Source organism: Solenopsis invicta, chromosome 12, assembly GCF_016802725.1.
Source record: "Solenopsis invicta isolate M01_SB chromosome 12, UNIL_Sinv_3.0, whole genome shotgun sequence".
In the NCBI taxonomy this organism is placed as follows: domain Eukaryota; kingdom Metazoa; phylum Arthropoda; class Insecta; order Hymenoptera; family Formicidae; genus Solenopsis; species Solenopsis invicta.
Window position 1 is genome coordinate 4,080,268 of NC_052675.1, and position 21,689 is coordinate 4,101,956.

The 21,689-nt window shown below is 32.1% G+C and overlaps 1 protein-coding gene across 6 annotated transcripts in view; it reads left to right on the forward strand.

Annotated features, from left to right (window-relative positions):
- The window catches only part of LOC105202145 (glutamate--cysteine ligase catalytic subunit), a 134,138-nt gene that overhangs the window by 68,818 nt on the left and 43,631 nt on the right, over positions 1 to 21,689 (forward strand). For all 6 annotated transcript variants that reach the window (XM_026139344.2, XM_026139345.2, XM_039455920.1 and 3 more), the window contains one exon: positions 17,938 to 18,110. In XM_026139344.2, the coding sequence (XP_025995129.1) occupies positions 17,938 to 18,110 (173 nt within the window). The remainder of the gene's footprint in view (positions 1 to 17,937; positions 18,111 to 21,689) is intronic.

The window sequence follows — 21,689 nt, forward strand, 5'->3', positions numbered from 1 at the left end:
TTTCGACTAATTTTATAGTACAATTTTGTGGTAAATTTCCAAGTAAATCAAATCTATCGATATAACTGCTTGACGGTCCAAATCTTTTCCCTTGGAGCTTGATGAATTGAAGAATTTGCCCAAACAGAAGTTTTGTCCGTAAAAATTATCTGGCCTCAATCGCGGTCCAAATTGTCTTTCTCTCCTGAGTCCCGCGAGTGAGTCTTTTTTTTGACGTGTTTTTTTGGACATAAGCAATTTCTTCAATGCTTTGAAATTTCACTTCATGGGTTAGTAAACGTTTTCTTATAGTGTCACATGAGACATTTAGACCTTTTTTTACACAAAATCGCTTACTCTCCACGCAATGATAGACTAGGATTCTTCTCTAATATCCATAAAATTACTTTGTCTTTTTTTTTATCGTTACTTGAGCAGAACCACGATCTGGCAGGTTATCGACGTTTTTTAAGTCGGAGTAATGTTTCACTCACTTACTTACAAATGTCTTTGATTTTTTCTTGTATTTTGCAGCCGGTCCGTATGACATTTTTGGTCCTTTCAGATGCAAACTAAAAATACGGCTTTGTGATGCGTATGTGGCACTCATGGTGAAATATCTTGTGACCAAGATTAAACGACAATTGAGGTTTTTTTTTAAAGCATATTGGGGGAGGCATCCCTCTATCTGATCGCGTTTGACTCCTCTAACGGTTTCCAGAAAAAAGTTTCGCCGTATACGTTCTTGTTAGACAGACTGTATATGTATTGTTACGATTGGGTAAGTCGTCTCATACTCACGCACTCGCGCACTACGGTAACACGCGCGCTCACGAAATAAATGGACAGACTTTATAAAAATATCTTTAATGTAAATACGTAACAGTTTATTCCAAAGATGAAGACGAAGACAATAAACGACGACAGACGATCGTCAATGCAATATCGAGATGTTCACGCGCCGGAACGCCAATACCGTAACAGTATGTATATATGGAGCATTCCAAAAGGGGTTCACCTAAAAATAAACTGTTTGGAATCTTTTAAATGATAATAAAAACATGTTAATGGACATACAGAGTATCTTGCAATCACATGGCAATATTTTAACAGCTTATTGTAGATAAAAATGGAGCAAGTTTTAATACAAAAATGTCGAGGTTATAGTAGTTTTTGAATTATAACCGATCAAAGATAACCAGTAATGTCCCGTAGAATTTACGCGCTCAGACCCGTAGTTGAATAGCACATTTGATTTATTATTTGTCACTGATTTTACATAATATTAATTTTTACTACACATTTGATTTTTAAGAACGTTACTAATTATTACTGTTATAATTATTAAATTTTATAGTTTTACAATTGCGAAACAAGAATTTTTACGTAACTACTGGCTCTGGAACTTCACCTGTAGTTCTCTCAGACGGCAAAATTTCATGGCACCGACGTCTGGGACACCTAAATATGGCAGATCTTTGTGAAGTGGAGAAAAGTGGAGCTGTATATGGTCTCACACGAAAGGAACTCGGAGACGACGTGGAATGCAATATTTGCGCCAAGACCAAGATGTCTCGCAAGCTTTTTCATCTTGAGAATCTGAACTCCTGGACATCATTTATTCTGACGTTTATGGACTAATGCGTGTTGCCTCAATTGGCAACGCAAAGTACTACATCGAGTTTATTGACGATCACTTTTGCTGGGGCGAAGTAAAATTTTTGAAGTTCAAGGACGAAGTCTTCAAAGCCACTAAAGATTACATTGCTTTGGTAGAAAACCAAAAGGGATGTGCTGTCAAATGCTTGCAGACAGATAATAGACGAGAGTACCTGAGTAACGAATTTGAGGAATATCTCAAAGCACAGAGCCTCACAAGACGATTGACGGTTCCGTATAATCCGGAACAAAACGTTATAGCGTAAAAATTGTACACTATTTAACATAGCTTGCTGTTTATTATTTTAATCCGGTTAGGTTAGGTTAGGTACCTTCGCACGTTTGGGCTGAAGCCGTCAGCACTGCGAATTATATTTGCAACAGATGTCTTACAAAGAGTCTGAAAGGGAAGACGCTTCACGAGATATGGACCGTGCAACCGCCTGACGTAAGCTACCTCCACGAATTCGGCGTGCGAGTCTTCTGCTTTGATTGCACTCTTGGGAAGGGGACGCTAGATCCCCGATCCAAAGATGGTATTTTCGTTGGATTTTTAGAGGAGAGCAAAGGATAGTGAATTTGGATACCCGAGGATAGGAAAGTTGTCATATTACGAGACGTAAAATTTTCCGGAAAGTCCATTACACACTCCGAGACTCCTTCAAATTTAGGGTTTGAAAGTGAGAGGCCGGAGGTTGTCGAGGGAAAGCCGGAAGAAGGTAGAGAATTCATCAACGTAAACCTCTTAAATCCCTTAATCGACGATGACGTACCTTCTTCCGTGGAGCCACAGCCTAAGTCGCAGCCGGAGAATCATCCCTTGGATCAGCATTATCTCAGAGATTCGTCGTTTGAAGGAGAGTTCAATGAGTTGTCCAATGATGTTCCTGCGGAGGAACCCGAGACAACAATTCTCAAAGGCAAGACGCCTACAGTGAGACGTGGAAGAAGCAGATCGTGTCTAATCCGCACAGGCAATCGAGGACGCCTCTCAGACTTTTCTATGAGTCTATGATCTGCGATGTTGATTCGGAGCAAGTTCTACTCTCTGATGCACTCATGCGCCAGGTGGTTACTGGTCCGGACTCACCCGAATGGGACCCCATGATCGACGAGATGCGTTCAATTCTTAAGGACGATACCTGGGAACTCGTTGATTCCCCTAGAGACTCAACTGTCATTGGAAGTCGAATGGTACTCCGAAATAAAATCGGAGCAGACAACAAAATTGAACGAAGAAATGCTCGTCTGGTAGCACAAGGTTTTTTGCAATTACCAGGAGTTTAATCACACTTTGCCCCTGTCGTACGCCTGAGTTTGATTCGTCTTATCGCCGCCCTTGCTCTATTTGATATGAAGATTTGGCAGTTCAACGTCACCATAGCTTACTTAAACGGAGAGTTCGAGGAGGTGATTCACACGAAGCCGCCGAAGTTTTTCACAGAGATGCTGGAAGTTCTCGTTGAAGAAGAGAGAGACCCGAATATCACTGGGAAGGCAAAGAAGATGCTAAACGAGTTAAAAAAAGGCGACAAAGTTTGCTTACTGAAAAAGTCTCTTTACAGTCTACGCCAAGCCGGAAGACAATGGCACACTTAGATATGAGAAACTTTACTTTATTTTGGGGCTTTTCCTTCGTAAGGAGACCCGTGTTTGTACTTTAAGAGACACGGAAAAAACGTCACGCTCATCGCAATTTATGTAGATGACATCATTGTGATCCGGGCTTAATTTTCGAACTTGGAAAAGTGTTTTTATTTTTGATGTTAAGGATCTTGGACCTGTCAATTTCTGCCTGGGTATAAAATTCAGACAAGTGAAAGACTAAGTGATCTTGAGTCAGACAGCCTACGTCGAAAATTTGTTGGAGCGATTTGGAATGGTGGATGCTAAGTCATTGACTACATCGATGGATGTCAACGCGAAACTCATCAAGGATGCCGTTCCGGACGAACTTGACAATGTATCCTACCAGAAACTCATTGGTTGTCTTACGTACCTAGCTTTAACAACAAGACCCGACATTGTCTATGCCGCCAGCTGCCCTGGTCAATTTAACAACTCCTACGGGAAGGCCCATTGCCCACGCAGCGAAACGTGTCCTGCGTTACCTTAACCCTTAAACACATAAGTGGGTCTGGGAGACCTTCCCGAAAAAAACTTTACTTTTGTGCCATTTTATTTTGGTTAAGCAATAAATTTGGTCAATTGTAGCAATCGATGGAGGAGACTTCAAACTTTTTTTCCACCTAGTCCGAATCTTTTTTCTCAATCCGTCTTCACACAGTAAGCAATCGAAAATCTAGGGGAATTTTCAATATGTGTTTAAGGGTTAAGAGTACAAAGGAACTAGACTTCACATTCACCGGAGATTTTAAACCCTTGCAGGGATTTGTTGACTCGGATTGAGGAAACTGCTCAAATAACCATCGTTCTTACTCCGAATACGTCTTTTTGCTAAGTGGATGCCCAATGTCTTGGAAGTCTCGGAAGCAGATGACAGTAGCCTTAAGTTCCACTGACAAGGAGTAGGCAAGAACTGTAAAATGCTAAATGAGATAAGTCATAGCTCATTTGAAAGGGGAGAACAAGTATATTAACAGTGTAAAAAGGTTAGCGTGAATGGACTTTACTTTTTAAGAAAATTGCAATTAAAGTTTAACATTAGAACATTTGTACGTTAAGTACTAGAATTTTAAACCACTATTCAAGAGAGCGTCGTGACTCAGGAGGCTAGATGCTAGCGTTACTATTTTTCTCCCGCGGCGGACCGGGTTTGAATCTTCGAAACATCTTTTTTTTTTTTTGAAGTTTTTGTTATTATATTTTACAATTACATTATTTTTATTATTTTTTAACTTAATTAATAATGTAATTACATATAATAAAATTTGTATTAATTAAAAATTAATAAAAATATTTTATAAATTATTTATTAAATTATTTATAATAAAATTATAGACTTGTATCTATGAATAGTAATAAGAAGACTAATCAGCCGTTAGGAAGATTCTGTTTATTGTTAAATCTTGACGCGGTCAAAAATGTTTACATGTACAATGAAATTTTCCGAGATGACAAAAATAAAACGATATGTTTACAATTTATACCGTATAAAGGAATTCCAATCTGTCAGCCTTATTTTGTTTTAAATGTTTTTACTTCGATTTTCACCCACAATATTGTACAGTGATATGCGACTTTTATAACAAATAATTTGATTAATGTATAAATAATTTTAATCACAAAAACACAGTCATAGTAATTTTAACTTGTTAATTTATTATTTTAATTGTTTTAATTTACGCACGTGGACATCTAATAATATAATATATTAATTATTTATTTTTTATTATTTATTTATTTATTATTTATATCTTATTTATTTACTTATTTACTTTTATACTTTTATTTGCGTGTTTATCTCAAAATTTGGATTAAAAGATTTGTCGACTTGGATTGGGGAAACTGCCCAAATGACTATCGTTTTTACTTTGAATACGTCTTTTTGCTAAGTGGATTTCTTTGCTAAGTGGAAGAAATCAATTAGGATTTCTGTAATTTGCAGTGATACTCGGGATATCAACACGAAAAATGTTAGACATATTAATATAGTTATTTAATAATTTATTGAACTATTGTACTAGTTTTTAATAAATTTACTGTTGAAAGCTCTGTGTAGCATGAAACATTCGACAAATTAGATGTCTTTCAAAGTGTATCATTTACTCATAACTAATTTATTATGGTCTTATAACTTATAATATTGTAGAAACTCTTAAAGTGTATTATTTTTGGAAATAGATCTGTTTGTTAAGGCTTCTTGTAAATAATTTTATTATAAATAATTTAATAAATAATTTATAAAATATTTTTATTAATTTTTAATTAATACAAATTTTATTATTATATGTAATTACATTATTAATCAAGTTGAAAAATAATAAAAATAATGTAATTGTAAAATATAATAGTAAAAGACTTAAAAAAAAAAGATGTTTTGGAGATTTGAAACTGGTTCCCGCCGCGGAGGAAAAATAGTAACGCTAGTACCTAGCATCCTGAGCTACGACGCTTTTGGATAGTGGTTTAAGATTTTAGTACTTAATGTACAACCAGTCATACAAACGTCTCAATGTTAAACTTGAATTGCAATTTTTTTAAAAAGTAAGGCTCATTCACGCTAACCCTTTTACACTGTTGATATATTGGAAGTATAAATTAATTCGGTCCGTTTTTTTGTGTCAAAATTTATTTCATTTATTTCAGAACAAATTGAATGAACAGATTAATCAAAATATTGTCCATCACTGGCTACTACTTTGTCCCACCTCTCAGGCAATTTTCGAATTCCATCTCGAAAAAATGTTTCTTCTTTTGAAGCGATCCAAATTAGGAGCCAATTTTCGATTTCTGCGAAAAAAGTGAACCGGTGTCGTGCCAAATCGTGCTGCATCCATCGGAATAACCAGTAATCAGATGGAGCGATGTCCGGCGAATACGCCGGTTGCGGTAAAATATTCCACTTGAGCGTTTTCAAATAAGTTTTGACGATTTTTGCGACATGAGGCCGAGCGTTATCATGTATCAGAATAACTTTGTTATATCGTTCCTCGTATTCCGGCCGTTTTTCTCGTAATGCACGGCTCAAACGAATCAATTGTAGCCTATACCGATCGCTCGTAATGGATTCGCCAGGTTGTAGCAACTCGTAGTATGTCTTCGAATTTTTTTGGCTGTCCAGAGCGAGGCTTGTCTTCAACGCTGAAATCGCCATTCTTGAAACGTTGAAACCATTCCCTACATGATTTATCAGTTGGAGCTTTGTCACCATAAACTTCTACCAGCATTCAATGCGCTTCAGCTGCGCTTTTCTTCCAATTAAAACAGAAAACTAAAACCTCCCGCAAATGCTGCTTAGTTACTACAAAAGTTGACATATTCAACACATTCATAAAAAACAGGAGTTTTGTATGAAACTCTAAGCGATATATACTGAATATTATTGACAGATGTCTAACCTCTCTGAAACCACCGGAATCAGCTGTCACTATGACACATTCGTAACAGTCAGAGCCATCTTTTGAAAATGTATCGAACTAATTTATACTCCCAACTTGTTCCCTCCTTTTGAATGAGCTATGACTCATCTTATTTGGCATTTTACAGTTCTTGCCTACTTTTTGTGAGATCAAGTACATATCCTTGATTGAAAGAACCAAAGAGTCAATATATTTGACACGTCTTCTTCAAGAGCTTGGTTTTCCGGAATTACTCGACCCCGTACTACTCGTTGGCAATTGAGACTTGCTAACCCGATTTTTCATGATCGAAGTAAGCACATCGACGTTCGCCATTATTTCGTACGTCAAGCCCTACAAGACCAACTTCTTCGGCTTGAATACGTTCCTACTGAAGATAATATTGCCGATTTGTTTACCAAGGCCCTTGCCAGACCAAGATTGACCGAATTGATAAAACTGGCAGTATTACTTTATTGAAAATCTTAGAACTTGATCTGATATTTAATCGCGCTTGTTTCAAGGGGAAGTGGCGAAGAATATTATTTTGACATTTTTTTTTTATTATTTTAGCGGCACAAACGCATTTGTATTTCAAATTAAACGGCAATCTTTATTTGTGTCTCGCGCCCAGACGTCACTTCGGTCGATTCCCGTGCGCGTCTACTCCGCGAATCTCAATTATTTGTCACGATCGCTTTTAAAAATTCTTTTCTAATTTTTCTCGTTTAAAATATTAATTAATCGTTTAAAATATACCAATAAATACAGTCGTGTTTTAAGTTTCTGTTATCGAGAGATTCTCTTCCGCAACCTACGTTTCTACAACAAAAGGTTTTGATCAGCTTGGAGGTGGGTATGTATTTTATACACGCTTTTTTTTCTTAATGATAGTTATTGGTGTCGTTGCACAAATATTTTACATAGCAAAAAAGCGTAACAACACCGAAAACTATTGTTAAGGACAAAAAGCGTGTACAGAATACATATCCACTTCCATATCGGTCAAAATCTTTTTTAATATATTATTGTTTTGTTTGTAAGAGCTTTTTGGCGACGTAGGTTAAGCGGTGATGATTGTCGGAACGCTTGGATGTGGGGAAAACGTCTTGTAGAGGCACTGTCGAGGCGCTCTTTGACGATGCCGAAGAATCGCAAACGATTATTACCGAGTCTAAAAAAGAAATGAAATAAAAAAATTTATTCTAATAAGTCTTTTATAAATAAAAAATTTGAATGTCTTTTTCACATGCCCATTTAACATCTGTTAAGATGTTCATCGAATATCTGTGGACATGTTAGAGATGTCCTCCAATTTCATAAATGGATATTTCATGGATGTCCGAAGGATCTGAAACAGATGTCTTATGGATATCCTCAATGTCCGTCAAGGACGTTTTATGGACGTCCATAAGATATCTGTACTATCTGGGATACGTTCTTTTACTACATACATGCACTCTAGCTATTTTACCGCCACCGACCGCCTTTCCTTCTCTTGTCATGAATCATTTCCGTGGCCTCGAGCCGAAAACCGACGAGCTGATCCGCGCGCGGAAAGTAGGTAAATTACATATTTATTACGTTAACATTATTCTGTTACATTGTATTCTGTTTTAATAAATGTATTATGTCATGCATGATGACGACTTGCCAATATTTTGTTGTCAAGCACCATTTGTTGAACGTAGTGCACGCATGATAACAATTTGCTAGCAGTTTGCTGAATTCTAATGAAGACTATATGACGTCAGAATAACAGACAGTTTGTAGAAACACCTATCTAATTTGATGAAATTGAATGCAGAATAAGTGACAGCAAAATGACAACTGAATACGCTTATTTAGCTATCTGGGAGGTTAGATTATCGTGTATTTCGGCTAGGAATATGGTGGCTGTGATCGTGCGCAATGAAAATTGAATTTCATGGCAAGTGTTGCTACTATTGTATCTCTACTGTGGCTGTGTTCCGAAATTTACTGTAAGTACTAAAAATTCATAGTTTACGTTACGTATATTATAGCTTTTCAGTACTAGCAGTGAATTTCGGAACGTAGCTTATGCCATTGGATCAAACCATTATGGGAGCCCGTAACAGCAAGCAACTAAGGCAATAGCATAGAGAATTCATTAAAAAGCGTTTGCAAATAGTTATCGACCGCAAGGTTCTGCTGCAATGTTAGGCCATATGTTGCTAGGAAAACCAAAAAAGCATTGTTAAAGTTGAAATGGGAAATTTTCTTACATCCAACTTATTTATTAGACATTGCCTTTTGATTATTATTGATTCAGATCCATGTCTTGTGTATTGAACGTTTCTCAAATGCCACGGATGTACGAAAGTGGGTCGATCAATGATCACCTCAAAAGATTCCTTTTTTTTTTATGTGGTATTTGCATGTTGTCGGAAAAATGGGAAAAAGTCATAAAAAACAATGGAAATTATTTTGATTAATTTATATTGTACCGACTTTTTTTATTATAATGAAAATTGCAAAAAAAAACGACAAGAACTTTTGCACCAACCTAATAAATTTTTAAATAATTATTTTATTAGGAGTATAAATAAATTTCCGCCGTTTCACAAAAAATGGCGCCACTAGTATGTTATGGTTGAAATTGTCTGTTGTAAAACGTTATATCGTAAGGTTGGACATCTGGCAACAACATAACCTTAAAATATTAGCGATTTTGTATCAGCATCATATATTTTTTTTTGTGCGAAAATGTCGAGTTTTGAGCCGAATAAGCGTCATTTGCGGGAGCTTTTGATTTACTTCTTTAATTTGAAGAAATCTGCAGCCGAGGCGCATCGATTGCTTGTAGAAGCATATGGTGAGGCTGCCTTAAGTGAGAGAAGTTGCCGTGAGTGGTTTCACAAGTTTAAGAACGGTGAATTTGACGTCGAAGGCAAAGAACGTAGCGGAAGGCCGAAAGTGTACGAAGACGCGGAATTGGAAACATTATTAGATGAAGATTCGTGCCAAATGCAAGAAGCACTTGCACTTACATTAGGAGTGACTCAACCAGCAATTTCACATCGCTCAAAATCATTGGGAATGATTCAAAAACAAGGAAACTGGGTTCCATATGAACTGAAGCCGAGAAACGTTGAACGCCGATTTTTCATATGTGAAATGCTGCTTGCCAGGCATAAACGAAAGGGTTTTTTGCATCGTATAGTCACTGGTGATGAAAAATGGATCCACTAATGGATAATGGATAACCCAAAGAAGAAGAAATCATGGGGACCACCTGGCCATGCTTCAACATCGACAGCCAAGCCGAACATTCATGGAAAAAAGCTCATGTTGTGTATTTGGTGGGATCAGCTTGGTGTCGTGTATTATGAGTTGCTCAAACCGAATGAAACCATTACTGGGGCTCTCTACCGAACACAATTGATGAGATTGAGCCGAGTACTCAAGGAAAAACGTGCCCACTACTGCTCCAGACACGACAAAGTTATTCTTCTGCATGATAATGCTCGTCCACATGTTGCTGCGCCGGTCAAAACCTACCTGGAAACACTCAATTGGGAAGTTTTACCCCACCCGCCGTATTCACCAGACATTGCTCCTTCTGATTACTACCTGTTTCGATCGATGGCGCATGGCTTGTCTGAGCAACACTTCACATCATATGAAGATACAAAAAATTGGGTCGATTTGTGGATAGCTTCAAAAGATGAAGCATTCTTCCGACGCGGTATCCGTATGCTGCCAGAAAGATGGGAAAAAGTAGTGGTTAGCGATGGACAATACTTCGAATAAAACATTAGGTACCGTTCTTTCACAATAAATGCCCAATTTTTGATAAAAAACGGCGGAAACTTATTTATACTTCTAATATAATATTTTTATATAATTATTTATAGTACCTTGAAAAATATAGAAATATATTAATATCTTTACAAATTTTATTTTAATTTAATGTTATTTATTTTAATTACTTTTGAATTATAATGAAATTTTATAAATTTTACAAATTAATAGATAATTAATACTCATGTACGGAATAATTATACTGGGCGATATGGATTTGTTGTTTGGATATAATTAATGATTTCTTATGTATTTTTACGTGCAGAACACGAATCCGGCACGCAAATTGCTCCATCACATCAGTTTTTTGAGAAAAGTGAGGTTAAAGGTGTCAAAAACGACGTTTTTTAACATATTCGTGATTTTTTGCTAACAAAATAAATTTTTTTTTACTTTCGCTTACGCCATCTTAAAATGTCAACTTTTATCTTTAAAACAGATTTTTTTAACGCCATATGTTTTTCTTTTACCAACTTTATCTCTGTACGTGTAGTCACGCTACAACATTTTATTGGCTGACGTGGTCAATAAACAACGGAGTTTTCGTTGGATAAAAGTTACCACTTTCCATGTATTTTGAGCGCTCGATATAAATCTTGTAAGAAAGTTGCTCTATTACGTCAAATTTTTTAGAAAAGTGAGGTTAACCCTTAACATACCGATCCCGTAAAATGCGTAAACACATTTTCGGGTCTGGAAGACTTTTTCAACTTTGAGAAGCTATAACTTTGGTTTTAATTAACATTTTTCAACAATCTTTTTTTTTACATGAAAGTTCAGAATCTCAGAAATCTGACTGCATAATCGGCATTGTTGAAAAATGATTTATTGTGAAGTTATAAATGAAAAACCATTAAGCAAAAATGAAAAATTGTTCAAAAATCCACTTTTCTTTTTAAAAAATCATATTTCCGCAACAAAAAACTTTTAAGAACTTTCAAATACGGTGTTTTAAAGCTAAAGAGTTATACTTTCAAAAAAATTAAGGTATCATTTTTTTTTAAAGTATAATTATATAACAAGGAGAATATGAGGTATTTTTGGATGTCTAAAAATCCATTTTTTTTTTAAATAATATTTCTTGAACGAAAAACTTTTAAGAACTTTACAATACGGCGTTTCAAAGCTAAAAAGTCATACTTAAAAAAAAAAGAAAAAAATTACATCACTGCTATTTCTATTTAGATATACTTACATAATAAGGCGAATATGAAGTCTTTTTGATTCTCAAGGTGTCTAAAATTGAAAACTGATGTGTTTGATAATATATTTTAGACCCTATGTAGAAGGGGTCCGAAAAGTCCTCTTTTTTATGGTACTATAGTATTTTAACTTTAGACAGAGTAACATACGCGTATGGATCTGTTTATACGTGTTTTGTCCAGTTTTTTAAAATTAAGATTACTCACAAAAAGGTTTCACTCATACACTATATGGGTCCCATTGACCCTAACAAAATTTTGGGGAAGTTGAACACAGACTAAATCCCAATCAGCACACAATATTTAAAAAATGTTTTTAAAAACATTTAAAAAACATTTTTAAAAACATTTATAAAAACATTAAAAATAATGGGTTAAGTGCCCTTTTTTCATTAAAAATGTGTTTATTTTAACATTTAAAAAAATGTTTTTCAAATATTATAAAAACGTTTTTAAAACATTTAAAGAAAACGTTTATTAAACGTTAAAGAAACGTTCTTTTTAACGAAGCATAAATGAGCAAAACAATATTTAAAAAAAAGCTTTTGCAATAAAAAAATTTTTCAAAAACGTTAAAATTAATGGATTTACACTTTTTTTACATTAAACTATTTTTTTAATATTGAAGTTTTTTTCTTAAGAATTTTTTTCTCGGAAATTTCCACGTGGTCACCCATCCAAGTTGCGACTCCAGTGAACGTTGCTTGACTTTTATGATTGCTGCAAACTGATCCCTCGTGATGATCTGTAAACACTTTGTGTTTATGCATGCACATCACTGATAGATCAGGTCAATATGTTATTGAAAGGACGAAATATATATAATTAAAGTATATTATTTATTTAAATATATATAAGTTAATTTTTTACTGATTTTCATAGATGTTATTGAAACATTTTTTAAACAAATTTTAAATTTAATAATAATTGAAAAATAAAGAGCTTAAATGTCAAATAAATAATAATATATAATAATATATAAAACATAATTTTATAGAGATGAAAAATAAGTAAAAAAATTAATATTAAATAAACATTAAATAAATATTAAATAAACATTAAAGAAATGCTTACTAAAATCATTTTTTCAATTAAATAATTCATGAAAAATAAATACTTAAACAATATTAAATAAATATTTAAAAAATGTTTATTAAAAAAAATAAATAATAAATATTAAATTAATATTCAATAAATGTAAAATTAATATTTTTGAAATTGTTGTTTCAAATAAAATATTAATATAAAATGAATATTAAATAAATGTTAAGTAAATGTTAAATTAATGTTTTTATAAACGGTTTTTTTAAATAAAAAGTTAATGTAAAATAAATATTAAATTAATGTTGAATAAATGTTAAATTAATGTTTTTAAAAAATGTTTTTTTAAATGAAAAATTAATGTGAAATAAATATTAAATTAATGTTGAATAAATGTTAAATTAATGTTTTTAAAAAATGTTTTTTCAAATGATAAATTAATGTGAAATAAATATTAAATTAATGTTTAATAAATTTTAAATATTTTTAAAAAAAGTTTTTTTAAATAAAAAATTAATGTAAAATAAATATTAAATTAATGTTTAATAAATGTTAAATTAATGTTTTTAAAAAATGTTTTTTTAAATAAAAAATTAATGTGAAATAAATATGAAATTAATGTTTAATAAATGTTAAATTAATGTTTGTAGAAAATGTTTTTTTAAATGAAAAATTAATGTGAAATAAATATTAAATAAATGTTAAATAAACGTTAAATAAACATTTTCCTAAATCATTATTTTAAATATTTAGTTAATGTTTAATAAATGTTAAATAAATTTAAAATAAATATTTTTTTCTAAATCATTATTTTAAATATTTAATTAATGTTAAATAAATATTTAATAAATATTTAATAAGTATTTTTGTTATAATGAATTGTACAATGAAAAATTAATATTAAATAAATATTAAAAAACCGTTTAAAATATTGTGTGCTGATTGGGATTGGACACAGCGAGTTGAAATATATCGCAAATTTCTGACTTATACTATATAATTAAATTTCAGTTAGGAATTTGCGAAGGGGGGCCGAAGTCCCTCCCCCTTTCAAGCATTTCTAAAGACGCTACATTATGTGAATTACGTAGGTATGACAGGTATTCTAACCTCAATAGTCGTCAACTTTAGTACTTGATGTTTTGGTTCGCGAGGCAGTCTCACACTTTTTTCTGTCAGATTCGTTTGTTTTATGCAAAAACGCGTCGAATGAGTCTAATTTCATCAAAATCGGAGGTGTTTAACTTGCTGTGTTCGATTTATTCTGTGCGCAACTGGAACTCCCTTAAAACTTTGCTGCCGTGCCGTCCGAATTCTAGTTGACCAAAAAAGTAGATCAACCATATCAATCGAAAGAGGAGATTTCTAATTTTTTTTACGTCCTGGTCCAAACCTCTTTTCTCATTCCATCTTTACACAGCAAGCGTTCTAAACTTTATATGGGGTCTCTTAGACCCACTTATATGTTAAGGGTTAAAAGTATCAAAAATGATTATTTTTATTTCACCATTTTAATCTCATTTTTCTCAAAAATCTAACGTGTTAGAGCAAATTGCTTACAAGATTTGTATTGAAAGCTCAAAATACATGGAAATTGGTAACTTTTATTCAAACAACGGAAACCACATCGGCCAGTAAAATGTGGCATGACTACACGTATACATATAGATGAAGTTGGTAAAAAAAAACATGGCGTTAAAAAAAAATCTATTTTAAAGGTAAAAGTTGACAATTTAAGATGGTGTAAGCGGAAGTAGAAAAAAATTTACTTTGCTAGTAAAAAATTACAAATATGTCAACAAATGTCGTTTTTGTCACCTTTAACCTCACTTTTCTAAAAAAAACCTGAATGGAACAATTTGCAGTAAAAGTGCACATTAGGGGAAGAGCCTCTGACGACCTTGACCTTGACATATGTTATCAAGGAGAAGGTGACTTACAAAAGGTTTTAAATAATGCTCCTCTAGTAGCAGTTTCTGCAGGACAGAATCTACGTGCAGTTAATTGCAATAGAATTGAGTCAGATGTGCAGAAGGTTATTCCCAATACAGCCATGCTGGCAGATTGCTAGCAGACTGCTTCAATATTTGTGCACTGTACTTGTATATGAACTGTTTGTAGAAACTTGATACAAATATTGAGCTTGAAGTAGATTCTTCTCGCAACTGCAGTGTGTAAACAGTCTAGCAAAGTTTTTTAGCAAAGTGACATAAGATTTTTTCAACAGAAGTAGCGTACAGATATTTTACAGATTTTGTTCAAATATGATCAGCAGATTTCTGTAAGTTTCTTACAACAGAAATGGCGCACAGATCTTGTGCAAATATTGCAAAAATATGATCTGCAGATTTCTGCAAGTTTCTTACAACGGAAATGACACGCAAATCTTGTGCAGATATTGTACAGATTCTGCGTAATTAGCGGCAGAAAGATCTGCTGCAAGGTTTATAACAATTTTGGAATGAAATGGATTTAACAAGTGAGTGCGGGGTGCCGCTAGGCGGCCACGCTGCGGAAGATCTTTTCGTGAGTCGAGTGCGGCCACTGGCGTTATATTTAGGCGCCGCAGCGGCCGACTATCCAGTTCATACTTCAATGAGCCTTTATATAGGAGCTGTTTGTTATAACTTTGAGACGATTACTCGCTCTCATTCTTTTCAAACATGATGTTTGTGTGGAACGCTGTTCCACATAAAATTTTATATTTTTACATTTAAATAACAATTTGTATTGTTATTTAATCTTGTACATAAATTAAATATTTAATTCAAATTTAATTTTTTTTTAATCCATTTTAAGACTATACTAATATTCTGGTGAAAGAATTTTATAAATCTTGCAGAAGATATGTATACAAATTTTTTGCAAAAATTTGACTGCAGAATCTTTCAGAAGAATTGAACAGAATGAGGAAGCAGATCATAACGTCTTGCTGGAAGAATCTTTCAAGAATCTGCTGCAAGATTTAGAGCAGTTTTGCAGAAAATTACTACTAGGGTCACTTCTTATTAAAAAAATATTAGAAAAAAAAGTTTTTTTTAATTATTTTAGAAAATATTTATTTTATAAAAAAATGTGTCAAATAAAAAATAAAGCTCTTGAAATTGTCTACAATAAATCTTCTATGCATAATTTTTGTAATTGCAACTGTATACGCGTTATCATATTTTTAAATAACGCATGCTCGTAATTGTGAGAAATAAAGCATATAGAGGTAAACCTTCGAAAAAGTGTCCTTGCAAAAAATAAATAAAAACATGAAATTCTTATGTATTTTGCCTCCTGAATACGAAGATGAGACTTGAAAATGGCGGTCGAAACCGGAAATACCGCAAAATTACAATAAACTCTAAAACTCAAATTTTTATAGTATATCTCCGAAAATATTGATTTTAGAAACAAAAGTTTTCGACAAAAAATGAACTTAAAAAACTACAAAAAAGGGTATATACATTATTTACATAAATTTCTTTATTTTGTTGATAAATTGAGAAATCCATGTAGTACAGAGAACGCGTGGGCGGGGAAGGGGCAGAGCCCCTACCCCTGCACTCCCTCAGCGTACTTTTTCCTAACCCAACCTTATTTAGTTGTGATTTGGCCAAGGATATCCAATTCACCACGTTGCGATATTAGATTTGAAATTATGGCCAAATTGTGACTAAAATAGGATTTAGTTGGGTTAAGAAAATATGGGAAGGGGTGCAGGGGGAGGCGGAGCCCTTTTCCACCGACGCGTTTTCTGTACCGTATGGATTTTCGACTTTCCACGCAAAACAGTTTTTCTACTATAACGACTAAAGTATTGAAGTTAGGTAAAATATGTATACGACTTTTTTTATAAAGTTTATAACAAGCTTTATATTTTGTTTGACACTTTTTTTGTAAAATGAATATTTTTTGAAATAATTAAGAAAAACTGTTTTTTGTTTGTGTAATATTTTTTTTTTAATAAGAAGTGAGCATTACTTAAAAACTTTTTTAAGTCACTTAGTACCTTTTCCTTGATAACATATGTCAAGGTCAATGTCGTTAGAGGCTGCTCTCTTAATATGAACTTTTACTCAATTTGCTTACCGGATTCGTGTTCAGCGCAAAAATACGTAGAAAATGATAAATTTTATTCAAACAGTGGAAAAAAAATCTAAAAAGCGCCCTGTGTTATTATTAGCAGTGTTGTTGTTGTTGTTGTTTTATTTATTTAATTATCCTATACACGAGTATTTCTTTATCTACAATATTAGTTTGTAAATTTATGAAATTTTTTTTAATAAAAAAGTAATTAAAATTAATTAAAATTGATAGGAAGTAATTAAATTAAAATGAAACTAAAGATATTAATATTTTTTATACAGATTTTTCAAATTATTATAATTATTTAAAAATTTAATGTACAGAAAATGTTTAAAGATATATTTATACACATATTTACAAAAAAGTTTGCACGAGACATAATTTGATGTTTCCTTTGTTAGTCTGGAGCATGTACCATGATCATAAAAAGCATTATAGTATTTTCAAACGCAATGGGTTTAATAACCAGAAATAGGTTAATGATGTCACATACAGGAACTGTCAAATTCTAAAATAGAGCATTTACTCTCTAGTTTAAAAAGGTATTTTGCTCTCTTGTTATTTTTTATGATAATTAAATATATCAATTTTCTTAATTTTCTAAAATCGTGACTTATTTGATTCAAACTTTCTAAAATTAATTTTGTCTCTATACTGTTTTTCCCTTAAAATCTGTTCTTGTTTTCTGTACTTTGGTTTGTTCTTACTGAAAATAAAATAATATACATGAAATATGTATAAAATAATGTATAATGATATGTATGAAAAAAATGTTTTATTTTAAATTTTAGAAAAAAAATTGTTTCTGACATAAAAATTTGTAATTTATTTGTGTGTAATAAGACTTATAGGTAATCAATCTGTAAACAATAATACCATGTGCGTAATGCAATTAATTTTTTATTTGTACGCAATAGAGTTTATAGGCAATCGATCTGTAGCTAATAATTTTGTACGTAAATAAATTATCAGCAAATAGGATGTTGGCAAATGAGTGTAGGCAATCAATTTCCTTATAATAGGCAATCAGGATCCTCTTTTATAAAGTATTGTATTTATAAAATTAAAATATTGTTTTTATAAGAGAGAAAGATATTTTTTTGTTAATTGTGTAAATAATAAAATTTATGTCGCAGAGTAGGAGCTCCTGATTTTACTGATCCTGTTACTTATCCGACACCTAATACTGGCGCTTCTAGAAGTTTATTTTTTCCTGATGAAGCTATATATCCTGGTCATCCACGTTTCAAGACACTGACGAGGAATATTAGGGAACGACGTCAAGAAAAAGTTGCTATAAACATTCCTAGTATGTAATAGTATTATGAATGACACTGATTTGTTGATATTTTTTTAGAATTATATTATACACTTAATTATATGTAGTATATACTTTATTTTGTAAACTGTTAATTTTTTATGAAATTTGATCTATTAGGATAACTTCATAATGCTTTATTTGAATCTGAGTTCAAAAATAAAAAATTAAATTAGTGGATTGAATATGGCGGACAGAATTAAAAAAAAATTAATTAATTACTAATATGCAGAGAGAAACAAAAAAGTCAGTGAATAAAAATTTATTAATCTAAGATTAAATTATGCAGATAAAGGTAAATAGAGGAAAATGCTAACTTGCTTTAACTAGATCACAGATAAATTGCTAAAAGGACAGTTTTTACAAAACAAACTTTTAGACTTTTAATTATAGAAAAAAAATATTGCAAAATGTACATATTTATTTACACATAATTTTTCTACTGTTGACATTGTAAATTTATCTCAAGCGGAAGAAAAAGTTATCATGACATCAAAATGACTATAAAATTATTATGACATTTTTTGATCAATTCATTTTAATGTCACTGACATTATTGTGAATCGTTTTGTTTGGATACAGTATCACGTGAATTATAAGCTAGCTGGGCTGAAAGTATATATAATAATATTTCTATATTACTAACGCAAATTAAGAACTGGCGAAAACATCACGGGACATACGATCACTTCTTATTTCCATAAATTTTGTTTTTTCAAGCGCAATATGCGCATACGTTGGCGTGTGTATATTTTGTGCACTGATGATACAAGTGCGCACCTATAAATACATTGGCTTCAAAATATAATATGAGATTTGTCAACTCTATGACACAGTCTGTTCCTCCTTTATTAGAGATTTCTATATTTTTGAATTTTGATATTTTCAGGTTATATACCTGTATTGTATTTACAACAGGGTATCTAATGACGTTTTCCTAAAGCACAGATTATAACACCTGGTTTATTATAACAGAATAGTACTATTGTATACCCAGCGCGTTTGATTCTGTCCATGGGGAAATTTTTCAAACTGAGAAGTCGCTATTTTTCTACATACAGTTCATGATTAACATAATGACCAATAAGCTCTAATCGTTACATTAATCATGAACTGCAAGTATGTAGAAAGATAGCGAGTCTTTAGTTTAAAAAATTTTCCCATAGATAGAATCAAACACGCTGGGTGTACAAACGGAGTACGTGTTGGGCGCGTTGTTGCCATGATAGCCTACGTGTCTCTGCGGCGCGAGCCAACGCTCACACGTGAGGGGGTGTAGTAGAGGTGTCGCATTTCTAAACCTGCATGCTATTACATCTCCATAAATATTCGTATATACTACAGTACCCATATAGCATCGATTGTTGCGAAAAATTTTCAAAAAGGTTTCAATTTTTTGCATTTTGTACAATTTTGGAAGAATTTTGTAAATTGTTATATGAGATGTTCTAATACAATTTTTGAAATTTATTACTTGCAGTTTTGAAAATATATCGAAAAGTAAAACAAAAAAACATGAATGACTCCAAAATGATTATTAAAAATAAATTTTTAATCACGATTTATTTTTATCATTGTCTCCCTAAATAACACAAAAGCTTGCAGCAATATTACCGTTGAAACATTGTATAGTACAATATTGTAAAAATTTTATAAAGATTTTTTGCAATATTATTTTAGCAATGTTACAGCAACATTAAAAAAATACAATACAAACAAATCCTAATATGACCGGGAAGTGTAACAAATTAAACTAACGATAAATGGCAATACCGGTTGTGACGTCCGAGCGTGGATGCGTTTTATTTTTGGTTTTTATATTATTTTATTAGATATTATGTTTTTATGGACTGTCACTAGTCCTAGACTTATGTCTAAAACAAAATATTATTGATTAATTTATTTTAGTATTTAATTATATCTTTCTGTCATCAGTGATTATTTGATATAAGAAGCATGACTGAGAGCGGTAGCGTGAGGGGAATAGATTTGAAATGAGTGTAGAGACATGGTTGTATGTAAAAAAAATAACTTGTTCATGTATTTGAACATGAAGAAATTTATGAATGATTAAAAGTAGAGAGATATTTGACCATTACTGAAACACAACTTAAACAAGAATGCCTTCTACGGTCACAGTTAGATTTTTGTGCTTATATTATTTGTGTGTGATTTTATATAATTTTCTCAAATTTAATAATCATACGTTTTCGCGACGTAACCAAATAATTTTAATATTTCAATTAATTAGCTGTTGTTGAATTTTCTTTTGTATTATGACTTATATTTTAAAAATAAATAATATTACACTGATGTTTTTCATTTGATGTAATTAAATTTAACACGTAATTGTGAAGACGTTACGTAGAATAATGTATTGCAGTTGGGCAATACTATCGCGGTATCCGGCTATCCGGTAAAAGTCATTATCCGATGCATCCCTCATAATTATTTTCTTAACCATGCAATTATAGTCATAAATTTCATACTTTTTTCTCTGCGTATAGTAGTACACGAAACCGTAACTAGATGGCTGCTATGGCGTTCTATTTCTCGTAAGAAAGGAAACACGTAAATGATATAAAAGGCGGAGCATTTTTCACCGGTGTTTTATTATAGTAGAATAATTTTTCTGATGAATTCCCTTGAAAATGAAATCAAGTGGAAGATTTAATTTACGATATGATTAATAACTAACCTTTTTAAACTTCTAATGTTTGGAACCATATAAACATAATAGATGTAACTATACATAAAAGGTAGAATATTATAATTCAGAATTACTATAATTTATAGTTTGCACCGAAAATACCATTATAAAGTTGAATTATGGTAATTGCAACCGTTCTCTTCTCTCAGTACAACTATTATACATTTTATCTAGCAAGTATTTTACGTACATAATGCAGTTACGTACATAAAACCAATCTTACTTTTTCAAAATTGGTCGATAATTTTTAGGTCGCAATTAGTGCATAAGTCACAAAATACACGTCATTACAACGTCGCTGTCACCAGAAATTTGGATGTTAGTTAGGTATCAGCGACGTGGCAATCACGTTTTGACACCAGTTGAGACGTTGCTGAGATGTAATATGTGACGAGTTAGCACGTCACAGTGACGTGATTGTTTTGTTTGATGCAGGCAGGGGAAGGTCTCAGGCCCCTTGGCTGAGGTGATATTTTTTGCAATAAATTTTTTACAGTTTTTTTACGGGGGAAAAGGGTCTATATTAATTTTAATATTACGTGATATTACTTAATCTTATTTAAAGTAGGGCTATGTTATGACTGAAAAAAACAATTTGACGCAGTTTATTAAATTTGAGGAAAATATATAAAATCACACAAATAATACAAGCACAAAGATCTAGCTGTGACCTAGAAGGCATTCTTGTTTAAGTTACGAATGATTATAATAATTTATCACAAAATGATAAATCACAAAAATAATGTGATTATGAATGAATGATTTAATATAAAGAATGTAGTACGAGTAGATATATACTTATAATTTGATTTAAATGCTAATATAAATGGGGATAAATGATTGTTAATGTTTGAAGGCTA